Source organism: Rissa tridactyla, chromosome 7, assembly GCF_028500815.1.
Source record: "Rissa tridactyla isolate bRisTri1 chromosome 7, bRisTri1.patW.cur.20221130, whole genome shotgun sequence".
Lineage (NCBI taxonomy): Eukaryota > Metazoa > Chordata > Aves > Charadriiformes > Laridae > Rissa > Rissa tridactyla.
In genome coordinates, this window is record NC_071472.1 from 25,119,987 (window position 1) to 25,141,703 (window position 21,717).

The 21,717-nt window shown below is 36.8% G+C and overlaps 1 protein-coding gene across 6 annotated transcripts; it reads left to right on the top strand.

The window, feature by feature from the left end:
* Nucleotides 1–9: 9 nt before the first annotated feature.
* Nucleotides 10–21,026, top strand: HAT1 (histone acetyltransferase 1). Of its 6 annotated transcripts, none has more exons than XM_054207945.1 (11): nucleotides 12–175; nucleotides 1,433–1,504; nucleotides 4,149–4,224; nucleotides 6,015–6,135; nucleotides 11,949–12,128; nucleotides 12,364–12,485; nucleotides 12,986–13,090; nucleotides 13,432–13,538; nucleotides 16,031–16,182; nucleotides 17,472–17,588; nucleotides 19,655–20,748. In XM_054207945.1, the coding sequence occupies exons 1-11, from the start codon at nucleotides 73–75 to the stop codon at nucleotides 19,682–19,684; spliced, it is 1,185 nt and encodes a 394-aa protein (XP_054063920.1). In that variant the 5' UTR covers nucleotides 12–72; the 3' UTR covers nucleotides 19,685–20,748. The 6 variants fall into 6 exon arrangements, with proteins under 6 accessions (XP_054063919.1, XP_054063922.1, XP_054063920.1 ...); XM_054207941.1 differs by having other exon boundaries at nucleotides 17–175; nucleotides 20,615–21,026; XM_054207942.1 differs by having other exon boundaries at nucleotides 153–245; nucleotides 20,615–21,026.
* The last annotated feature ends 691 nt before the right edge of the window (nucleotides 21,027–21,717 follow it).

The window sequence follows — 21,717 nt, forward strand, 5'->3', positions numbered from 1 at the left end:
GGGCGGCCGTGGGCGGGGCTATGCAAACGAGCCGTCGCGCGGCGGCTCTGCTGAAAGGCTGCCACCCCGGGCATGCGCGCGGGCTCAGGCGCCTCGCGCAGCCCAGCTATTGGCTCCCTGCCGCGTTTCGGCGGGCGGAAGCGGAAGTTTGTGTGGATCTGTGCGTTCATTTCCGGTGAGTGGGCGCGCGGGCTGATTCGTTCTGCCCGGCTGACTCGGCCGCCGCCGCTCTTCGGAAATGGCGGGTGAGTCTCCGGGCCTGCTCTGCTTTGCGCCGCCCGCCTGCGCCCCGAGGGCTGACAGGGCCCACCCTCACTGCGGAGGAGGAGGCGGAGGTGGTGGTGGCCTGGTCACTTGGGAGAACAGGTCTGGGCGCTGGCGGTGCCTCCCCCTGAGGGGCCCGGGGGCGACCGATACTGTTCCCCCTCTGCTGGGCTCATGCGAGTGCTGGCAGGGCCCTGGCGCCGCGTGGCCGGACGTGGAGCAAGGAAGCGGAGCGTGAGCTCAGGGTGGCCGCGGCGGGCGGGAGGTGTCGGGGAGGGCTGACCGCGGTGAGCTCGGGCGACCGGGGAATCGGGTGTGGGTGGGGAGCGCGGCTGATTTTCCACCCCTCGGTTGCTATGGAGGCGCTGCTTGGAAGGCAGGCAGCGTCGGGTTCACGGTCCCCACGCTTAGTAGTGGTAAAGCAGGGTGACCTTCCGTGCCCGCTGGTTCGGTGTTTGTGGTGGGAATCAAAAACCTGAATTTGTTTTCACTTAAAGCTTACTATCTGAAGTTAGAGGAAGAACTTTCTGATGAGGTTTCTGGAATGAAGGAGAGGTTGGATTGGTAAAGCATTTGAAAAATGCCATGATAAGTGATGCATCTTCTGTGCTGTGTTATGCTTTGAAAAACAAGAGTAGATGCAATTTGTTTGTTATTTCCTTCTGCATCTGCTCTGGAAGAGAAGTGGTAGCTAGATAATTGCTGGTGGTGTACATGCCACTGTAGTTTGTGAACACCTGTTTATGAAAATGACTTAATGCAAATGCATGAAATGCCCTGAAACATGTTACTTAACACCTTCTATAAATGAAAACATCTGTTAGGCTGAAGTCTTAATTTTTACATGGAGCTTTCAAATATATTTTATTGGTTATAATTTAGGACACTTAAATATTTTTATTGTAATGCCCTTCATTCTCAGTAGCTAAAAAGATAGATACTTGTCGTCTGTTTTTCTAGTTCTAGAAAAGCGTTTGAGATAAATTTCTGTATTCCTTTCACGCATTGTAGCATACTGTAGCTTTTTTAACCTACTTATTCAGTATTTTTGGTGGATTTATGTTGTGTGTCTCTTCTGGTTTTGAGAACCTCTTTCTACATACGTTACTTGAATAATAGTGAGGCATAGATTGTACATCTCTAACTCTTAAAAAAATCTATTTTTCAGGACTTACTGCTATGGAGAAGAAGCTGGCTGAATACAAGTGTAATACAAATGAAGCGATTCAGCTGAAACTAGGTAATGTCACTTCTTAAATATTGTACATTTGATACTGGAATATTTTAGTACCTTCTTAAAAAACTTCCTTCTGTTTAAATCCACGCAGGTTTTAATATGTACTTATTAACGTAAATACACAAACACAAGAATAGGGATATAGAGTCTGCAATTAAAGTACAGCTGTAGAAATTCAGTCCTATCTCTGTTAATAATGTCATCAGCAATTTATTAGCATGTTACCAGAATGTATTGGAATTACATCTTATTTTCTCGAAGTATTCATTATGTTCTTTTAGTTTCACTTTTCTTCTCTAGTCTTTATGCCGTGGTGCAGTCCTAAGTATGTGTCTTCTTTATGGTCACCATAGCAATAGAACTCGCTTCTTTAGGGTTACAGATATCTAATTATATATTTTTAAACATCTTTCCTTCTTTTCATTAGGGGAATAAAGGTAAAAGCAAGGAAGAGGACTGAAAAGCGTTGTTGGGTTTTTTGCTGCCCTTCCCTTTGCAACATCTCAATTACATGATACATTTTTAATGAAAATTGTTTAAAATCTGAATAGGAAAAAAATTCACTTTTTTGAGAATTGTTTATTGCTCTCTATAGCTAATTTGCTTACTAGGACACCCAGAATACAGACAGAATTACTGAACTTGCTTATATCTCAAACTTATGTGCAGCAGTAATAATTTGAGGGATAGCATGTACCTGTCTAACTTTTAGTCTTTCTTAGCCCTTCAGCAGTTTGTTCCCTTGACTAGTACAAATATACTAGATTTTTAAGAAAACAAAAGTAATGAACCTGTTATGTACTTTTTCAGAACTACTACTAGCGATATGCTCCATATGGTGTAATACACAATCACCTTCAGCTTGTGAGCCAAGACATCGTTATAATCAAAATGCTTAAGTCTTTAAGCCACTGTAATTGTGAGGTATTTCTCTTCCTCTTAAACATTATTTCAGATAATGGTTTTATGACTAGATCTAATGTGTTTTTTTTCTCTTCTACATTTTGACAACCAAAGGAAAGAGTGTGAGATAATGACATCGGGGTGAATTTTGTCTAGCAATCTGAGCAGCTACTACATGAGGTTTCAGGGAGACTGCTAGAGGATTTTTAATTAAGTTACCCATTGCCCATCTCAGCTAATATTTTTCGCTTCCTTTTTTCTTTCGGAGAGTGTAGATGTTCTACATATGAATTATACTAAGAGAAAAGATGAGAAGCTACGAAGTGGTACCATTAAAAAAACAAAAATCAGTCATACTATCCTGTTCAGGGTCCTGACTTCTTCTATGGTGACAGTTCAGAGTTGCTCTTTGGTTGGTTTTTTTAACACTGCTACTTGGCCTCAAATCTGTTGCTCAGAATTAAACCTGAGAGGATAAGAGCAACCATTCTCTTTTGCTTTTGAGAAGATCAAAATTTTATCTTGTCACTGGAACACTCCTCATTTTCATTTTTCTCTTTTAATAATTCCTTGCTATTATTATGAGAAAAAACTTTTTTTTCTTCACCTCTGCTTTTACTGAAGTAAAGCCACAATGAAGCTGTAGGTCAATATTCAACATGCTCTAAAAAAAAAGCTTTAATAGCAATATTAACTCCTGCAACATTGCATGCTAATACAATATTAACTCATTCAACATCAAAAACGTGTAACTCATCTCAAGCTACCTGTGCCTTGTTAATGTAGCTGAACTATCACTTTAATGCCTAAGATAAGAGTTGTATCCCTTCCGATTTTAGGTAATTTCTTAAACTGCAAATACACAGAGGATATTTGGGGATCGAGTTTCTCAGTCTTCTAAAATTGTTCCCATAAAATCCTACTTTAATCTCTAATTTCATCCACTAATCATAAATCATATCTTTTATGATGAAAGAACTCCTGTTACAAGTACTGTGGAGCAACTGTTGTAACTTCATAAGCATGAATAAAATGCTTGTTCAGTAAGTTACTGAGTCTGGGTAGATGCCATTATACTGACTGTTTTTACATTACCAGAAAAGACCTCGTTTAATACTAGGCTTTAAGGAAAAGTAACGATTCAGAAAAACAGAAATCACTAATTATTTTGGTAACATTCGTACAAGTACTGGTATAGTATTGGTGCAGCTGTTTTGTATGCATCTGTGCTGATTCTCTGAAACTTTGATGTGAACATAAATGCATGTAAACATTTCTTTCCATTCATCACTGGAGGAAAACCCCCTACAGTGTTCTCACCTGCATGTAGGAGGATGGCAGAATGAGAATGCAACATTGATTAGATGATCGGTCTGGCTTACTGTGGGAATATCCAGCTGGGCAGTGTCCTCAATGTTCAAGAGGAAGTTAAAGGCAGTAACATTCAGGAGATAGATATAGATATATAAATAAAATATATACATGTATACATCTGTGTCAATTTCTCAGTTTTATTCTGCTTAATGATTTGATTTCCTCAGATCAAATAACAGGCATCTAAATTGTACAAGATGTCTTGTACAATTGCATTCGTATGCCAGCCTAACATAGTTAGGTTCATAATTGAAGTTGTCTGACTCCGTAGGGGAAGAATGCATGAACATCTAGCAAGGCATCTGTGGATAAACAAACTGATGACTTGCTCATGCTCTTTTCCTTTTTTTTTTTTTTCTCTTCTTCTTAGTTCGCTTTCCTGAGGATTTGGAGGATGAGAACACAACGTTTAATCCAGAGTATAGCCATCAAGTGTTTGGAGATGAGTAAGTTAAACTATCCAGAGTTAAATTAATAGGCCCAGAAGGGGAAAGTTGCTTCCAAATTATTAGGAAACAAGAAATCCTGCTATAGCAAGCTATTTTAAATGACACAGGAATACTTCAATTTTATGACTGTATAGTTGAACAGTGGCTTTGGTGCCTAGCTCATAGTGTTTGAATCTGTAGTCATTTTATATGCTATTTTTAAGGTAGATTAGCAGAGAATGAAATACCTGATTTTGCTGTCAGAATTACTTCTTTAAGTGGGTGTTGTGTTCATGGCATCTTTTTGAGATTAAGAAAGGATTATCAATTCTTGCTAATAACTTCCACAATAAGGTGTAACAAAAACCAGTATCTAGCAACAGTGTGTCAATTTATTTTTCACTTCTACATGGGGTTTTTAGTGAATAAAATGTAGAAGTCAAGTGTTAACTTAAACTTGTACCGTTGGGTGTTCTAGAACATTGAATGTAAACTATATTGAATTTAGGGGTTTATTTTCTCTAGTATGTACACTTGTAATCAGTTAGACGTGCAGGTGATACAGGAAAATATAGAAAAGCATTGTTTCTTTTTATTTCAAGTATGCTGACATTCATTAATATTGTAGGGAAGTTTAGCTGCTCTGTGCCTAGTGCTAAAGTGTTGTTTAATATTTTCAGTTGAGTGATACTCAATCTAGCCATAGTTTAAAAAAACCAACCAAACAAAAACAAACCACCAACCCCAAAACACCAAGGAGAATCCACGTGCACATCTGTGGACTTCTTGAAGTAGTTAAGTATCTTAACTTCAAATTCCTTTAAAAAGCATTTGAAGTACTCCAAGTAGGATGAATATTAATTGTAATGAAATTAGTTATATATATTAGTTACAGTATTACACACCTACTGCAACTATCATTGACAATAATTATACTTCTAGTAATGGGAGAACTCTCCAATCTGTCAGTATAATTAACAAGCAAATTCTTGTTTGGCACTTATACTTCAAATTTTAAATTATAAATGTGCTATTGTAGAAGAAGAATCTCAGTAAAAAAAAAACTAACTATGCATTAAAATAACAAAAAAGGATCCTGTTTCTTTGTGAACGTTACCATTTTCTGCAGTTCAGTTTTTTGCCTGAGAAGAAATTCTCTATACTTCACAACGGTATAGTGTTTATGTTCTGGCAACTCATATTTTCAAAGTGTAAAAAAGGCTTTTGCATTCCATACCTTTTTTTTTTGCATTTACTCAGTTCTAGTTCGATTGGATAACTATATAGAAACTGTCTACCACGACGACACTTATTGCTATGACTCGTTATCTATCTTATACAGAATAAATTGCAGTAGCGTATTCCAAAATATAATACTGCACTGCAAAGTTAATTTTAATAGATGCTATTGATCCATTAAGATAAACGTTAATGAGTTTAGTTAATTTAGTTAATGAATTTAGTTAATGAGTTAAGATACTGAGAAGCACAAATGCAGTATTAGCTATTTCAGGTGTTCTTTCTTGAGCTGTCACAGTAAGTGCAGAGACACTGCCTCACTGAGTTCAGGAACATGTTCTATTTCTCCACTAGTGGAGCAAAATAACTAGTAGAAATAGTGTAAGGCATTATCTCTGTCTAGATAGTGCACATCCAGTTTGATTCCCTTTTCCTATTAGGAAGCTTAGTATACGTCACTGGGAGAGATGATGTGAACTTCAAAGCTTATTACATGAAAGCTTTGTGATGTGAATGTTTTGCTGTGAAACTTGTATAGAGTTCCTGACTGCTCTTTTCTCCTTCCTCAGCGAAGTTGCCTTTGGCTACAAGGGACTGAAGATCCTCTTGTACTATATTGCTGGTAACCTGTCAACGCTCTTCCGCATCGAATACACGTCTAAAGTTAATGAAAAGTTTGACTGTGTGGAGGTAAAGACAGAACCAGACCTGCACTTAAAATATTATTGAGAAGGTTTAGTTGGGATATGGACAAGAATTCTAGGTTTAGTAACTGCCCACCTAAACGTGATTTATATTAAAAGCAAACAAATCTTCCTTTGTTGCTAAGCTGGAAAAAGCTTTGAACTTCATCTATATGTTTTCCCATTGTCCCTCCTCTGACTATGGTACAATCCAAATTGTGTGAAAAAGTACAGTCACATGCGAGGTGCTAATACCAAGGCCTGTTCCTCAAAAAACCACAACAATTTAGCAAGTCTGTATTTCCATGTTAACTGTCTCCAGGAGGAGGACTAGCATTGGTGGGTTTTATATCGAAGACAATTTGGTAAGAAGGAAAAGGAGGTTTCTGTAAAGACTTCATGAGGTAGGACACTTGACTGCCTCTTCAAATGGCAAATGTGGAGAACAAGTAAGGCAGAAACAAGATCAGAAACTTTTTGTTGGGTATCATGTGTGCTTTACACCTTACTTAAAGGAGTACAATAGTACAATTACCTGCAGGATGTTTTGTTTGTTTTTTTTTTACTTTTTTCTTTGTGCCTGCAAGTTTTCCAAGCTTATAGAACACTTGTAGAAGAACTTTTTTTTTAATCTTTCTGCCTATATATTCTCAGAATATTTTTGAGATAATCCTACAAAAGCCAAGTCTTTCAGCCAACTGAAGAAAAGTATATGGAACTTACAAATAGGAATGAAGTATCTTCTTAACAATGTTTTTAACTGTTTAATACTTGTATAAATACCTGTACAGGTATTTAGAAAAAAAAACAGTTTTTCAGAGTGGTATCTAATGCGTTAAGAAAACTTAGTATCATGTGAGTTTTACTTAATTATAAGGAAAAAATTGAGTTGATTTCTTTTCAAAAGAGCTATTGATATAGTTATTGATGAATCTTTGTAATACTCTGTAGTGTGAAATGGCGGTATGTTTGCACTGGCTTCAAATTACTCTGCCTGAGAAAAGCTCTTTTTAAAAAAAAAAAACCAAACTAAACATCTTTATGACTTCAAGCTGTGTTGCAAGTTCCTAATTTCAAATTCATTAGAGCTTATTTAAATATTTTCAAGGAAAGGCCTATTCTAAATGAAAAAATACTGGAATGACTTTGTTAAATGAATTTTAAAGATTTGCCCTTCATTATTCTGAAATTGTATTAGAATATACTTAGTTCAACAGGGGAAGTGCCTGGACATGTCTGAAATACTTGTGAGGCTAGGGCAACATATCTTAGGAGTGAAAATCTTTAAAAGGATTTTAGAGATAAGGAAGAAAAGGAAAGCCTATTGGCAAAGTAGTAATCATTGAACAGTCCAATCTCACCAGTGTAACTTCGAAATTATGTCACAACAGGAATCCACACCACAGCACCTTTTTACTCACAGTCTATATTTTCTGTACAAATAACAAAGCCACTTTACTTTTCTAGAGGTACGAGCGAGGTGAACAAGATCTGTCATGCCCTAAGCACACTCTGCAGCTTTTTTGATAGCTCAGAATCCTTGCTGCTTTCAAGCTCTTTTTCATCTACTGAGTTATTCCTCTAATTTCTTAAGGTTTGAGATGGAGACCAAAAATAGGATCTTTTGGTGTGAGGCTTCTGTATCCTTTCCAGAGTTATTTACAAGGTTTGACTGAACCAGAAGAATGTGGTAGCTTACTCGGTGCTTCCCTTGGTATTGTTAACACTGTGCATACAAATAGGCTGCTCCTATGGCTATATCTAAACCTTAGTAGAAAAAAAAAGATATAGTGGTCATCAGTCTTGTTCTGCATTTGTATTTGCCATTTTGCCATGCCATTTGCCATGGTGCCATAACCACCTTAAGATAAGAATACATTTGCAGAGATTAAAATGTAAGCTGTCATTACAGCAGGGTGTTAATTTAAATGCATATTAACGTTTACTTTTCTAAGTTAACTGGTTGCTGGTCTCAGCTCCTACAGGAAAATCATATTAAGATGTGGACTGCGTGCCATACATGACAGGTAATCTTTGTGCTGTGAATAGATGGTGTTTAGGAAAGGACAGCAGTGTCTGCCTTTAACATAATCGGTTACAAGTGAGAAGTTAGTTTTGATGCTCTGCAAAGTTATTCACAGTTCAGGATTTTGTATCTAAACACCAACACAAGCCTGTTCAACAGCAGGTGGTTTTACTTTGTGATATTAAGTTTGATTCCATTATTGCTAAAGCAGATGCTGCAGTCTCTGCTAGGGACTGACAGAAATATTCCTCCTGACTCTTTTTCTCAAAGATCTTTTCAAATATGAGGAAAAAGGTACAATCCTGAAATGTCTAGGGACAGTCATGTTCATGCATCTTAATGTCATCCTTCCTAAAGATGGATCTAAGCTATGTTAGTGGGGAAGGCTCAGCAAAGTATGATTGTGTTTGAGCAGAAGCTGGCACTTAATTTAGTGAAAATGGACAGAATTTATCCCTTGGATGGAGTTGATTCTTTCAAATATCTGGAAGGAGAGGCTGCTTTCTTCTAGTGTAAATATTAATAGCGTTGACCTCCAAATTCCTTGCTGCTTTGAGATTTGCAGCTGTTCAAGTATTCTCCTTTTCATCTGGATTTTATGATGGCGCGGGGGAAAGTATTTCACTAACCTCTGAAACAGTCTTTACTACAAATTTATCTTGCTTTGCAGCTGGTCTAATACATTTGCTTTACACAAAAGATAATGAAAAAGTGTAATTTTAATATCAGGCATCCTTTTTTTTTTTAAGTAATACTAGTGATCGCACTGGAATTAATGCATATAACTGTTAGAGAAATTCAGCTTTCAAATATTTCTATAATTGTTTTAAATTAAGCCACTTTGAAACAGCATGTACATGATATACAAATGCTGTAACTGCCTGTTATAATAATCTATATATTAACATTATCCAGAGTCAAATGTAATGTACAAAGAGAGGCTGCATGCTTAGTAGTCCTACTACAAATCAAGTTTAATTACAAACCTTTACCAAATTCCCCATCGTCACCTCACATGATGCTGATTATGAAGGTAATTCATTGCAGGCAGTACTTCATGAAACCATAAGCTCAGCAACTCTTGGCTGGCTTCATTCAGGTTTTTGCATGCTTTATTGTAAGTGGCTTTGCCTATGTTTAACACTGCTGCAGTGGTCAACTGGATTGGTTTTCTGGAGAGAAAGTTGTGCATCATCATGTTTGGTAAGACTGATAAGATACGAGTGCCTTGCTCTGATAAACAAACTTCTCACCAATATCAAAGCAGTACACAAGGGAAAAGCAGTAAACAAATTTTGGTAACTTCTTGGATTATAAGCACCTCAGAGAGAAGTGCTTGGGAAGTGCCTACAATGTAATGGACGTTTCCATTAACAAGTACAGGTATTAATTAAACAAATTATTTGTATGGTGTTGGTATTCCAGGATTTACTAACTGAAAATGGGATCACTTAAACTTATGCCACCACTCAAACTGAGGATTCTGGGATTTCCCCTGTAAGAAAGGGAGATCTTGTTAACCCTAGAAGTAACCAAAGGATATGGTTTCTTTTCTTAAATTACGTCAGGCCCCATTTCAAGGGTAGAGAACTTCTAGGAGGCAGGAGGTAGAAATATGTTGTAGTCATGTAGAACTAAGAAGGGTTATCTATTGCTTTATCTGCTAAGCCTCTGTTCTCATGATTTAATTCTATTTTATGGAAAACAATTTTTTTCTGTGGTGGCAGCCAGCAATGTATGTATTATCTTACATGCTTTCAGCAGGTGAAAGTTTGTCTTCCTTATCAGTAATGAAGAAACTTACAAATGTGAGGGGAGTAAATTACTTAAATATTATTTATATAATACCTTATACTGTATATTCATTTTTTTAGATATCTTCCTCATAGTCTCAGTTATTGAACTGATGCTTGGAAGTCTTGTTTTTGTTCTAGGTAACTTTTATGTGCCTTTTTCAGATACATAAACTGAGAGTCGCTACAGATTCTTAGTTGTGGTTTCCTACAACTTTGTAAGCAATGCAGACTTAAGATCTGTGTAAACCATGCACCTGCACAGTTAAAAAAAAATCTAAAATGTGTTACATACAAATACTTTATGTAATTCATTGATTCTGAAAAAATGGCTGATTTTGTGTAATGCAGTTAAATCAGTAAGTGTAAAGAAAATATGTTTAACTAATACTGCTTTAAGAAGAATAGCTAAGGTTCCAATAAATGCATCCCCTTTGTTTTGAGAAGAGAATGAAATGGATGTAAAGATTGTATGCATTTTAACTGGGTTCTTACACCAAGTATTGTAAAGCTAGATTTTAACTGCTTAATAGCTCTCTCTACAAATATAAATATAAATGTTGGTAGTACCAAGCCATTAAGAATAAAACTTGTTTGTGCTGAACTACGTCCATCTTTCTCTACACTAAAAATGTAACTGAATGATAAAGTGCTATTCATTTGCAGGTGCATTGCTTCTACTTAAGGGACTATGGTTGAAAGGACAGGAATTAGTAGCATGTTGTATTAGCCTTTTGTAGTGTATTTTGTTCTAAGCATCTTAATTTCCCTGTTTTGAATGCTAAGTAGCAAGGGTCTTGGTTTTGAACTAATACCCATCATGCATGTAAACGGTGTGAAAGAGCTGCTTAGTAAGTTAACACAAAGTGTTCTTCTGTCAGTCCTTGTGGAAATAGATACAATACAAACATTACAGCTGAACTCACGGCAAACTCCATTAAGTAAAAACCTGGATTCATTGTCCAGAGGAAAGTTTGAATTGAATGTAAGCTCATTTTGTTGAATGTAATGTCAGGCTTTTAGGGGTTGTATTGAGGAGTACTGTTTTGTTAAGTTGAGACCAATTCATTAAGTTTTATTGCCTGGTGAGAAGCAGTAATACGTTATTGTGAAACTTCATCAAATATTCATGGTTAAAAAGAAGTAGTAAATGTATTCAATCAAGTGGTCTTTTTGGGGTCTGAAAAGGATTATGAAGTCTGCTCAGCTGATGGTCTCTAACTTTCACTTTGGTTATCTGAAAAGAGTAATCTCTGGATTTAATTTTGGTGTCAGAATATTTCTTCCCCAGTATGTTAGACTACGGGTCAGATTTGCTGACAGTATCCTTAAATTATCTTTTTATTATTTCATGTCAAACTTTGTTTTCAAAATGTTCTTTGATTTGAATGCTGATTGTTGTCTTCTGAGTTTGTAATGTGTTTTGCAGTTGATCCTATAGGCAGGCATTTCAGGCACGGAGACCTAAGAATGCAAGAGTGTGCTAGCTGTCGCTTTCGTGTTTGGGAGCTACGATTTTCGGTCTTTGTCCCTTTTCCTCCACTTAGTTCTGCACCACCCAATACCTCTTGTAAGCTGCTTGTTTGGGAACCTGAGTTCCGCAAGGCTGTGTAAAATAGCCTTGGAGAATTGCTGGCTGGAAAGTTTCAGCTTCTCAATAGGCTGCACTTTCAGAATCGTTATCAACACTCTTAGGTTTTACTTGGACAAATGTAACAATCTTTAAATGTAAAAATGTTCATGAACTTAACGCTGTAACTACAAGCTTTTAGATGCTTACAGTGGCTGGATTGTGACCTTTCTGGATCTCATCAGTGCAGCTCCTTTACTTGCTGGAAGGTCGCTACTGAACAACAGGAAAGCTCACTGTTTCTTTTTTCTTTTTAAATTACTGTTGGGCCGTAGTACTTCTTTTATATTCATTTCTTACAGCACAATAGTGACATCAGCGCTGCCTTTTTCTAATCTTCTACTGATCCTGCCCCCTTTTATAATCTGCAGGCAGACGATGTTGAAAGTAAAATTAGAGAAATCATTCCTCCTGGTTTTTGCACAAACACAGATGACTTTGTGTCTCTGCTGGAGAAGGAGGTCAACTTCAAGCCCTTTGGAATGCTGCTACACACATATTCTGTCCATAATGAGGAAGCTGGTGAAGATATAACATATCAGATATACAAGGTATGAAAAATAAGTGAAACTTCAGCTTTTGAGCAACTAAATTAAAGTTTATTTTTGCAGTGGTGCACTGTCAGTAATGTTTCAACTATGGTATATAAATACTATTATTTTACCAGTTTATTAATAAATTATAAGCATGCCTTTTTTGCATTGGAGAATTTAATTAGGTTTTGCTTAATTTTTTTCCTTACATCTGTGATAGGTTTCACCTGACTTCTTCTGGCTTTTTCCCTAGGCTGACATGACATGTCCAGGCTTTCGAGAATATCATGAAAGGCTTCAGACGTTCTTGATGTGGTTTATTGAAACTGCTAGCTTTATTGATGTAGATGATGAAAGATGGAACTACTTTCTAGTGTAAGTACAGTTCTAAAGCAACAGTGGACCTTATTACCTCCACAAAGCCTGCATTTTAATTGTGGCTGGCCAATTATTGGAGCAGTATAATGATATTTTTCCCAGGAAAGAAAAACCATTGTTTATAAGGCTTGAGTTTTCCTCCATTATGCTTTGGGAAACCTTGAGAATAGAGCTGAATTAAATGCTGTTGTCCGTTAGAGCCCTGAATGTAGGCTTAAACAGTAAAATGAGCTTTGCCTGTGTTTTCTTTTACTTGCCACCTATTCATCTTTATAATAGGCAAGTGCACTGAAGTGCTGTAAAGAGGCCTGATTTATCCAAGTTGCTGCGCACCAATTAAGTGAATTGTACATTCAGAACATAGCAGGTGTACCCATTGGGCCCTCACAGAGTAGCTTGCTGACACTGAAAATTCAGTTGGAGAATGGAAAAGAAAATGGACACTGCATGGGAGCGCGACTGTAATTGACCTGCTTGGCTTTCTGTTTTATCTGCAGATTTGAGAAGTATAATAAGGATGGAGCTACGCTCTTTGCGACCGTAGGCTACATGACAGTCTATAATTACTATGTGTACCCAGACAAAACCCGGCCACGTGTAAGGTAATTGGCGGCGTAACTCGTGCCTTGCCTTTTATTTCAGAAGAGGGAACTGCTGAAGTTCCCAATACTTGTTTATAATGGTGTTGATTTGTTTAAAAAAATCCCCATTATTAGCTGGCTATGCACTGATTTATTTCATTGTTCCCTTCTTGAAGCAGGGGGAATCTCAAACAAGTTTTGAATATTTAGCAATTTTAAGACTCCATTAAAAATTATATTTTAACATGAAGATTTCTACATGTTGTTTAATCTAAAATGAAATACCATTTCATTTTTAAGCCTTGACATTATAATGTTCACAAATGCATGTTTTAACTGAAAATCCATTCCGTTTTCTGTAGCCAGATGCTGATCTTGCCCCCATTCCAAGGAGAAGGCCATGGTGCTCAGCTGCTTGAAACAGTTCATAGATACTATATGTCTTCTCCTACAGTACTTGATATAACAGGTTTGTGTTAAATTTTTAACTTGGTTCATCTTTTTAATAAGCAACTTGTAGCATTGACAGGTTGTTAGCCTGCAAACTAACTTTCATGTTCATTTGTCAGAATTAAATGGCCTTTTGAAGTTTTAGCTTCAGCTCAGTTCAGGATTAATAGTACCCTGGTTTACAGAAGAACTGTATATAATGTAGCTGCTTAAATCCTTTACTTAGAGAACAGCACACCAGGAAAATTCAATCCCTAGCATGAACGGATTACCAGCTAATTAGACATTTTATTGTGAGATACACAGCTGAGTTTGCCAAGAGATCGAGCTTTGTCAAATTCCTTGTTCAACTTACTCCTATTAGCCAAAACTCAAAAGGGAGGGGGGACACAAACTAAAACAGCATATTAATTTGCAAGCCAAAATCTTACAGACAGTAAAAATCTGTAGAGAATTTGTGTTCCAGGAGCACAAATTGCTGGCTGAAGGCACCCATGATATTAGAGGTGCGTGCCCAAATACCTAAAAATAAAAAAATGATTGAGGGAATGGCAGAGGGAGGAAAAAAGGTGTATGTGCTAAAAAAAAACAAATAAACATAAAAATAGCTACAAACATGACACCTGTCCGGTCGTTTCAAGTCCAATACAGGAAGAAGTGCAGTTCAAACACATGACCTGACCATTCAATTCTACTTGCTGTCTCAGACCTCATCATAGTTAGAAATATCCCCCGATTCTAATTAAAATACAATGGAACACTTACTTTCATAATGCGTTGCTGCAGAATAATCCGAACATAAAGTAATTAACTTCATAATTTTGATCCAGTTCATAGGAACCTAAGGTAGTATAACTTTGTTTATGCAACAGAAGTCATATGCATCATGCGTTTACATTTTTTCGTTTTTTAAGTAGTACAAAACTTTACATAGCTTTTTATAGCTGAGGGTAAACAAGATCTTAACATGGTATGGGATAAATCATGTGACATATTCATGGCTCAGTGCCTAAACACAAGGTTGTAGCAAACAGTAAATGTGCACTAAAATAGCTTCTTTATGGAATAAAGCAGGAGAAAGCTTGCAGTATTCTACATGGCACTCAAATCGTGGAAATTAAGACTTTTACAGAATTATTTATTATCCTTTTTGAGTGGAAAATCAGGCTTGGACTGTCTTGATATGGCCAGGTTATTGAGTTATGTAGCATCTAAAATTGTGACATAAAGCCTCTTTTCCTTTCTGAAAAGAGGAAATTAAGATCTGCTTAACCTCTTTAGAAGAGCTAATGCTTTTTAAACAAAAAAAGTTACTTTAGAGTTTCACATTTACAACAAATATTTTGTTCTGCTTATACCTTCTGACACGAGTGAAATTTATGCTGATGGTGCTTACTGTACAGAAACCGCCTCATCTTTCTTCTGAGTGAAAAGGAACGTGATCAATTAATTTTAGTACTGCTGCTTCAATCTCTTTCTCAGAATGAGTGCTGTAAGACTTGCCATAGAAGATTAGGCCACTCATACAAAAAGCATTTTAACTGATAGAATCATCATAAGCATTCTCTAACCCAAAAAATAAATTGCTAGTTGTGCAGTGCTGCAGGTACACAGCAAAAACTTCTATCCCAGTCCATCTGGGTAACTTACTGGCTTTTGATTGTCCCTAAACTGTAAATTTCAATTATTTACAGGGGTCCTCAAAACTAAATAAAAACACAGCTGGGATATAAGCTGCTTAGCAATAAATTCTACAATGGTAGTCCATGGAAAAATGTAGGTGTGGGGTGGAACATGACCCTGCTACTTTTTTGTAGTAAACCTGTCTTCAACAGTTAAGTAAGGAAGAAAAAAATACATTCACAACATTGTAAGCATTTTCCTTCTACATAATTCGTAAGTGGGAACAAAATTGCATGCAGGACCATGTTGCTGTTCGGTGAAACTTCAGTGTTTTTTCTAAAGCAATGGTTTTGGTAGTTCTGCTGCCATTTCAAGCAAAATGAAAGTAACTTGAAATAGTGGTGAGCTTTTGCTTGGGTCTTTCCACCCTCTTAATTTTGGATAAATTGTCCTTAGGTCCTCGTACCTTTCCTTGTCTTTCTTGCTCATGGTCAATATGTGTCTTCAGCTACTTTAGTTGTACACACTGTGATAGTTTTCCAGTCTTCTTCCGCATAATTAGTTTGTGTTCTGGTAGTTCTACTGCTCTATCAAATATAGAATAGATTGAACATACAAGAAAAAGGGTTTATACTTGGAGTAATTTTCTTTTCCAAAGGAGTTAAAGTGGATTAAACATGTATGTTGCCAGTCTCTTAGAAATGCATATCTAAAACTGTACAGCACTGCATAAACAAAATATTAGAAGTTTTTCTTTCTGCAGTCTCTCTAATGTCTGCTGTCAAACATCTAAACTGATAGCAGTACTTACGATTAAGCACAGTTGTTGATATGTTGAAGAAACAAATAATGCTGTTATTAACTACGTGGTTTTTTTATTCTTTCTAGCTGAAGATCCATCTGAAAACTATATGAAGCTAAGAGACTTTGTTCTCGTAAAGCTCTGTCAAGATTTGCTTTGCTTTTCCCCAGGAAAGTTAATGCAAGGTTTCAGTCAAGAAATGGTGATGGAAGCTCAACAAAAACTGAAAATAAATAAGGTACTAAATCAGAACAGTTGTAGTTGGACATATTCTTATCAAACTAGTAGAATAACAATTCAAACATAGAGGTGGAGACTTGGAATTTACGCAGTCTTATTTCAACAGATTTTTAGGATGTAGCTGAAAGGGAGATACCTAGCTCATGGTTTTAGATAAATACTTTTTTTTTTGCCTACTAATTCTGTTGATGTAATAGAATTTGACATGGTTTCCATTTCTTTCAAGTATATTTATACAAATAACAAGTTTTGTTTGGGGAATGCAGAACACTAAAGTAGCAAACAACTGCTACTAAGGCAGCCCTAAACACTAGGCAATCTAAACAGTTAAATTGAACAATTACATTTTCTGGTAATCTCAGTGAATGATTAAACTCATTAGTGAGTATGGTAGTGAGAAGGCAGAGTTGGTTAATTAAAAACGTATCTGAATGTGGTTTAATGAAAACTTTGAAGCTTGAGATGTGGGGGATGTGAAGCCATATTTAAATGTGCTCATGACAATGGTTTAGCTTGTTTAGGGAAACTACATCTGCAGCCTTCTAGGTCTGATATCTTAAACCTGAAAGGATAAATAAGTTGGTTTGGTTTTTTTAATGGTATCTGAACGTGTGCTAGTGTAGCAAACAAACCATCCTGGTTTTGTTCTGTTGCTCAGCAAAAGAATACTTGATCTTAAATTCTGTTTTCAAACAGATGCAATAGTTAATAGTAATACAGTAGCAACATGATCTTTTTTTTTCTTCCCAGATGTGATACTAGCTGAGCCTGGTTCCAAAACCACTTCAGTTTTTCCATTTACTGATTCGTTCATTTTCTTCCATAGAAAACTGTAAATGTTATTTCATTCTCATATTTGAACTTCCAGGGGGCCTTGTGAAGGGCAGTAGGTATGTGGAGATTATTAAAATTAGCAAAGTAGATACTGTTTAGTAAAATATTGCTTAATGTCACTCCAGCACGATCCTTCAGCTCTTTGAGGTATTTTTGGATTCTGGCTTCTGGACTTTCTGCTGCTCATTTACAGCAGGCCCTTGAAGCAACTCTACAGCTGGTGCAACACTCAGAGATCAGACACTGGCTGTGTGGATGAAAATGGTTTTGAAGGAAAAACAAAAACATTTAACTCACCAGATGGAAGGATAGGTTTGGTAGAGGCTTTGTCCATGCCTCTGTCCTCTGATGAGCTGAGGAACTACTCTAATATTTCAATATTTCTCCACTTTGAGTTCTGTTGAGTGACCTCTTCATTCAGACATGGTGTTTATTCTCCTTTCTGTTCATTAGCAACACACAAGACGAGTTTATGAAATTCTCCGATTGCGTGCAACAGACATGGGTGATGCAGAACAGTCCAGAAGCTATCGGTTGGACGTTAAAAGACGACTGATTGGCCCATATAAGGTGTATATGACTTAAGTATCATTTAATACTTATTTCAAGGCTAATTATACTTGATTTTACTTTCATTTCCATAAACATAGTTGATGCCAATTATGTTGCCAATCAACTACTATTAGTTATGCAGTCTTCAACTGACACATATACAGATGCAGAGAACACTCTTGCATAGCAGTGGTGAAGAATCTCATGTTTGGCTCATGAGTGTTTCCTGCTCAATTCCAGCAGGAAGTTACTACTAAGTTTATGGTATCTAACTGTAAGTGGCATTGTGCCCAGGTAGGCTTAAAGGGAAAAAATGTCAATTTCTTGAAAAGGTTAAAAATATGTTAGACAAGAGGTAAATGCTGTAATAAGTTTACACTGCAGACTAGGTATAGTTTAGATTCCTTTTTACTTGGCAGCTATGTCTTTACAAAACAGCTTGCTAGAAGTAATCTAGCCATGTCAACATAGAACTCCATGCAGATGGAATATAAAATAATTTCAGCAGTAAAGTTTAAGCAAGTACTCAATGCAAAGTAATTTTCTTAGCCCCTATTAAGTATGCTTCTCAGGATCTTCAGTATCGTTGGTCTGTGTAGCATAAACTGACCTTTTGAGATACAGGCATCAGTCTTTGTATTAAGAGTCAAAAGATCACAAATAAATCTAGGTTTATGGCTATAACTAGCATGCTAGCTACTCTCTTCAATTAAGTACTTGTTAAGCAAACCAAAACTCTGGAAATGTTTCACAAAGTATAAGAAGTACCTTGATTGGCTTGCAAGCCTTCCTAAAGCAGCACTTACCGTGTTACACCAAAATAGCCAAACTTCAATTGTGTTCATATTGGACTTAGGGGCGCTGTTAGCAGAAATGAGAACCCAGCACTGTATTAAATACTTGCCTGATGTGGGGATAATACCATGTCATGCTGAGTGGCAGGACCTTAATGAAAACACTTTCTATTCTTCCGTGAGTGTCTTGTCTCATTTGCTAACTTTCACTCAGTGTCCACTATAAATAAGGCCATGATTTTTCAGCTAACAGGGCTATTAACGTGGTTTCAATTAATTCACTCAGCGCTGAAGCCCTATGGGGGAAATCCAAAATTCCATAAGCAGCTTCAGTGCTAGTGCTCTTAGCAGTTGTTTTGACCTGCTCTCTGTATAAGTGCTACGAATACAAGAAATAAAAGATTTGGTATCATAGTGAACAGGGCATCACTCTGAGGTAGTTTGAAGGATAAGCAGCTGGTGAAATTTTGGTTTCACTGTGGCTTCTCTATTTCTGAAGTACTCTGCTTTTTCTGCTCACTAGTGGACTGTGCTTGTAGACATGTCTCCTTGAATCATGTCTTTATTCTTCATGTCATTTCTTCTGGAAGTAAAACACTGCTGCTGTACTGCTTTTATTAATCATAATACTTTGGGTTTGCTACTTAAACAAAAATACACTATTCTGCCCAGCCCAATAACTTGCTCCCAAAGAATCATCTTGAAACTGCCCAGGTAAAATGTCACTGAACGCAGGTTTTGGAATCTTGTGGACCTGGATATGCTGGTAGTATATTTGGTGGGAAATGGACATTGAAACAACTGGTTACCTGAAACGTGGGGACGGAGTTTGCTTTTTACCTGGAATCTGGAACTTAGAGATGGCCTAATCCTACAGTATCAGATGTAATGGGCATTTAAAAGCTGACACCTTTTTTTCAGAGCTAATATTTATAATCTTAACAGATATTCCTGTTAATAAAAAGACTTTTAATTTATTCTAGAATAAGGAGGTTTTAGTTTTTCTGACAGAAACTTGCTCAGAAGGTACTCTCATCACATGTTTTGAGTATCTTACTCATTTTAACTAGATAGAGCTAATGCGAGCTAAACAGAGCTAAAATTTGAACAGCTCTGCTGCTTTTTGACATCCTTTCTACAAGGAAGTGTCTCCTGATTATTGGCCAGAAGGCCAATGTTGGAGGCCTCATCAGGACTCCAATACAGAACCTTCTTTTCTGAACTGAACTTTGTCCATCTATGGAATCTGTGGGAGACTATAAAAGTTTATCTGATCTTCTTCATTTACAGTTTACTGTGGTCTCCACTCCATCCTCCTGACCCTCAGTGTCAATAATAGAAAAGAAACAAACTTTCCTTTGAGAGACAAGTGTAAGATTAAATACAGAAGGGTTTTGATTTTAAGACTCATGGCAGAAGAAGAATAGTTTGGAAAAATCTTGTAGTTTTTAACAAACGTTATCATTCTATAAGCATTGCGAAGACTTCTTGATAAGATGCCAGGCATACATAATGCTTTTTTTTTTTTAATGAAATGTTGAATGACATTGCACTTTTACAAAGCGAGGGAAGACTGAAGAATGGAAAGTAACTAAGGAACTGAGCAGTCCAGAAATAGATAACAGCTGCATAAAAAATTGTATCTCAGGAAAGGAAAAATACCTCAAAATGCTTTTAAGAAACAGGCAAAAGTATCATGTATGTGACATAGCAACGGGAACTCCTCATCTTGCCATACAAATATGTTTATGCTTGTAAATCTTATTGCATTTCAGTGCTGTTACTACTAATCCCTGGTAACTTTTGAATAACTTGTAAGAATTCCTGGAATGTTTTCTGTGCACAGGAGGCTAAAAATTAATATCTGATAGCCAATTATGGGGAAATTAGTTGGCTGAACAGCCACATAATGGGATACCATTATGATTAATTCAGCATAGAACTAAATATCCTATTTTTTACAGGCTAGTTTTTCATGCCACATGTCTTCAGTAGTAGAAATACTATAAGACCTAATCTGTTTGGTTAAGAAAAAACTTTGAAACCATTTTTCACTTCACTAGTTCATTAATAATATAGAAACTACGAGACTTTAACGGAAATGATGTCCTAATCAAACACTATTACGGTTTTTCTTAGGATTAGGGACATCTTAAAGGACTAGATACTGAAAATGAATAAATTCAATTGAATACCATATTCTTGATGATTATTGGTTGTGTTCAAACTACTGTTTGTTTGATTGCTTAGAAAAAGCAGAGAGAGCTTGCCAAGATGAGAAGGTGTCTAAGACCAGAGGAGCTGACGAATCAGTTGAACCAAATAGACATAAACATGCAACATGAACAGTTAGAAGAGAGCTTCCAACAACTTGTTTCAGATTACCGAAGAGTCCTAGAACGACTTGCACAAGCATGAGGATTCTGCCTGTACAGAAAACTTGCAAATTTCTATACAGTGTTGTAAAGCACATCCTTAATTGCCACTTAACTGCAAAAAAAAAAACCAAACTCATGTGACGTTTTAATCACATTAAAGGTGACTTGTGTTTCTGTGCATTTTGAATATTTTCTATTTTTGTGTTGTAGATTTTTAAATGTTGTACTTTAGGTTTGGGGGCACTTATTGCTGAAATAAATAATGTAGATTCTCAGATACAGTATCACTTCAATTGTATGCATTTTCTTTTATCCTTCTGTTTTGCCTCAAGATAGATACCTGAATAGCAAGTTAATACATAAATCTAAGCAATATAAATATTGCATCTCCCTTAAATTTCCCCTAACTTGATCCTCCTGCTGTTCTACTTGGATCCCATTGTACTGTGTAGGGCCTGTGTGCTCTTCAGTTTCATGCCACTTCTTAAAAGTGGACCCTGCTTCCATAAGCTATTAGACCAGTTTTACTTAAGTTTCTTAAGGGCCTTGGGCATATTCTTTTTCAAACCCCCGAGTTTGCGGATTCACAATTTCAGGAAAGTAGCTCACAGCTGGGGAAACAGCCAAGACTTTGTAAGGACTCCAAAAGCACTTCTACTTTAGTTACTGTGAGAAACATACAAATCTGTAGGAAGCAAGTGCTTTTAGGTAGTTCCTTAAGTCTGTTCTGCTACCCTTTACTTCTCAGACTTGAGGTCCTCCTGTCTCTCCTCCCTCCAAGGAATAAATTACGGTGGTTTTTTCTTGTAGTTCAGACTTTAGAACTGATTTGTCTTGGCCTGTAATCAAGAGAACTTAATCTGAATAAGGATCATTGAAATTTATTAAGCATGCTTCATGGTCCTAATGGGATTCAGGTCCAGCTTTCGAAACTGGAGTTTGTAGACTGACAGTTTTCTACTACCATCTAATATG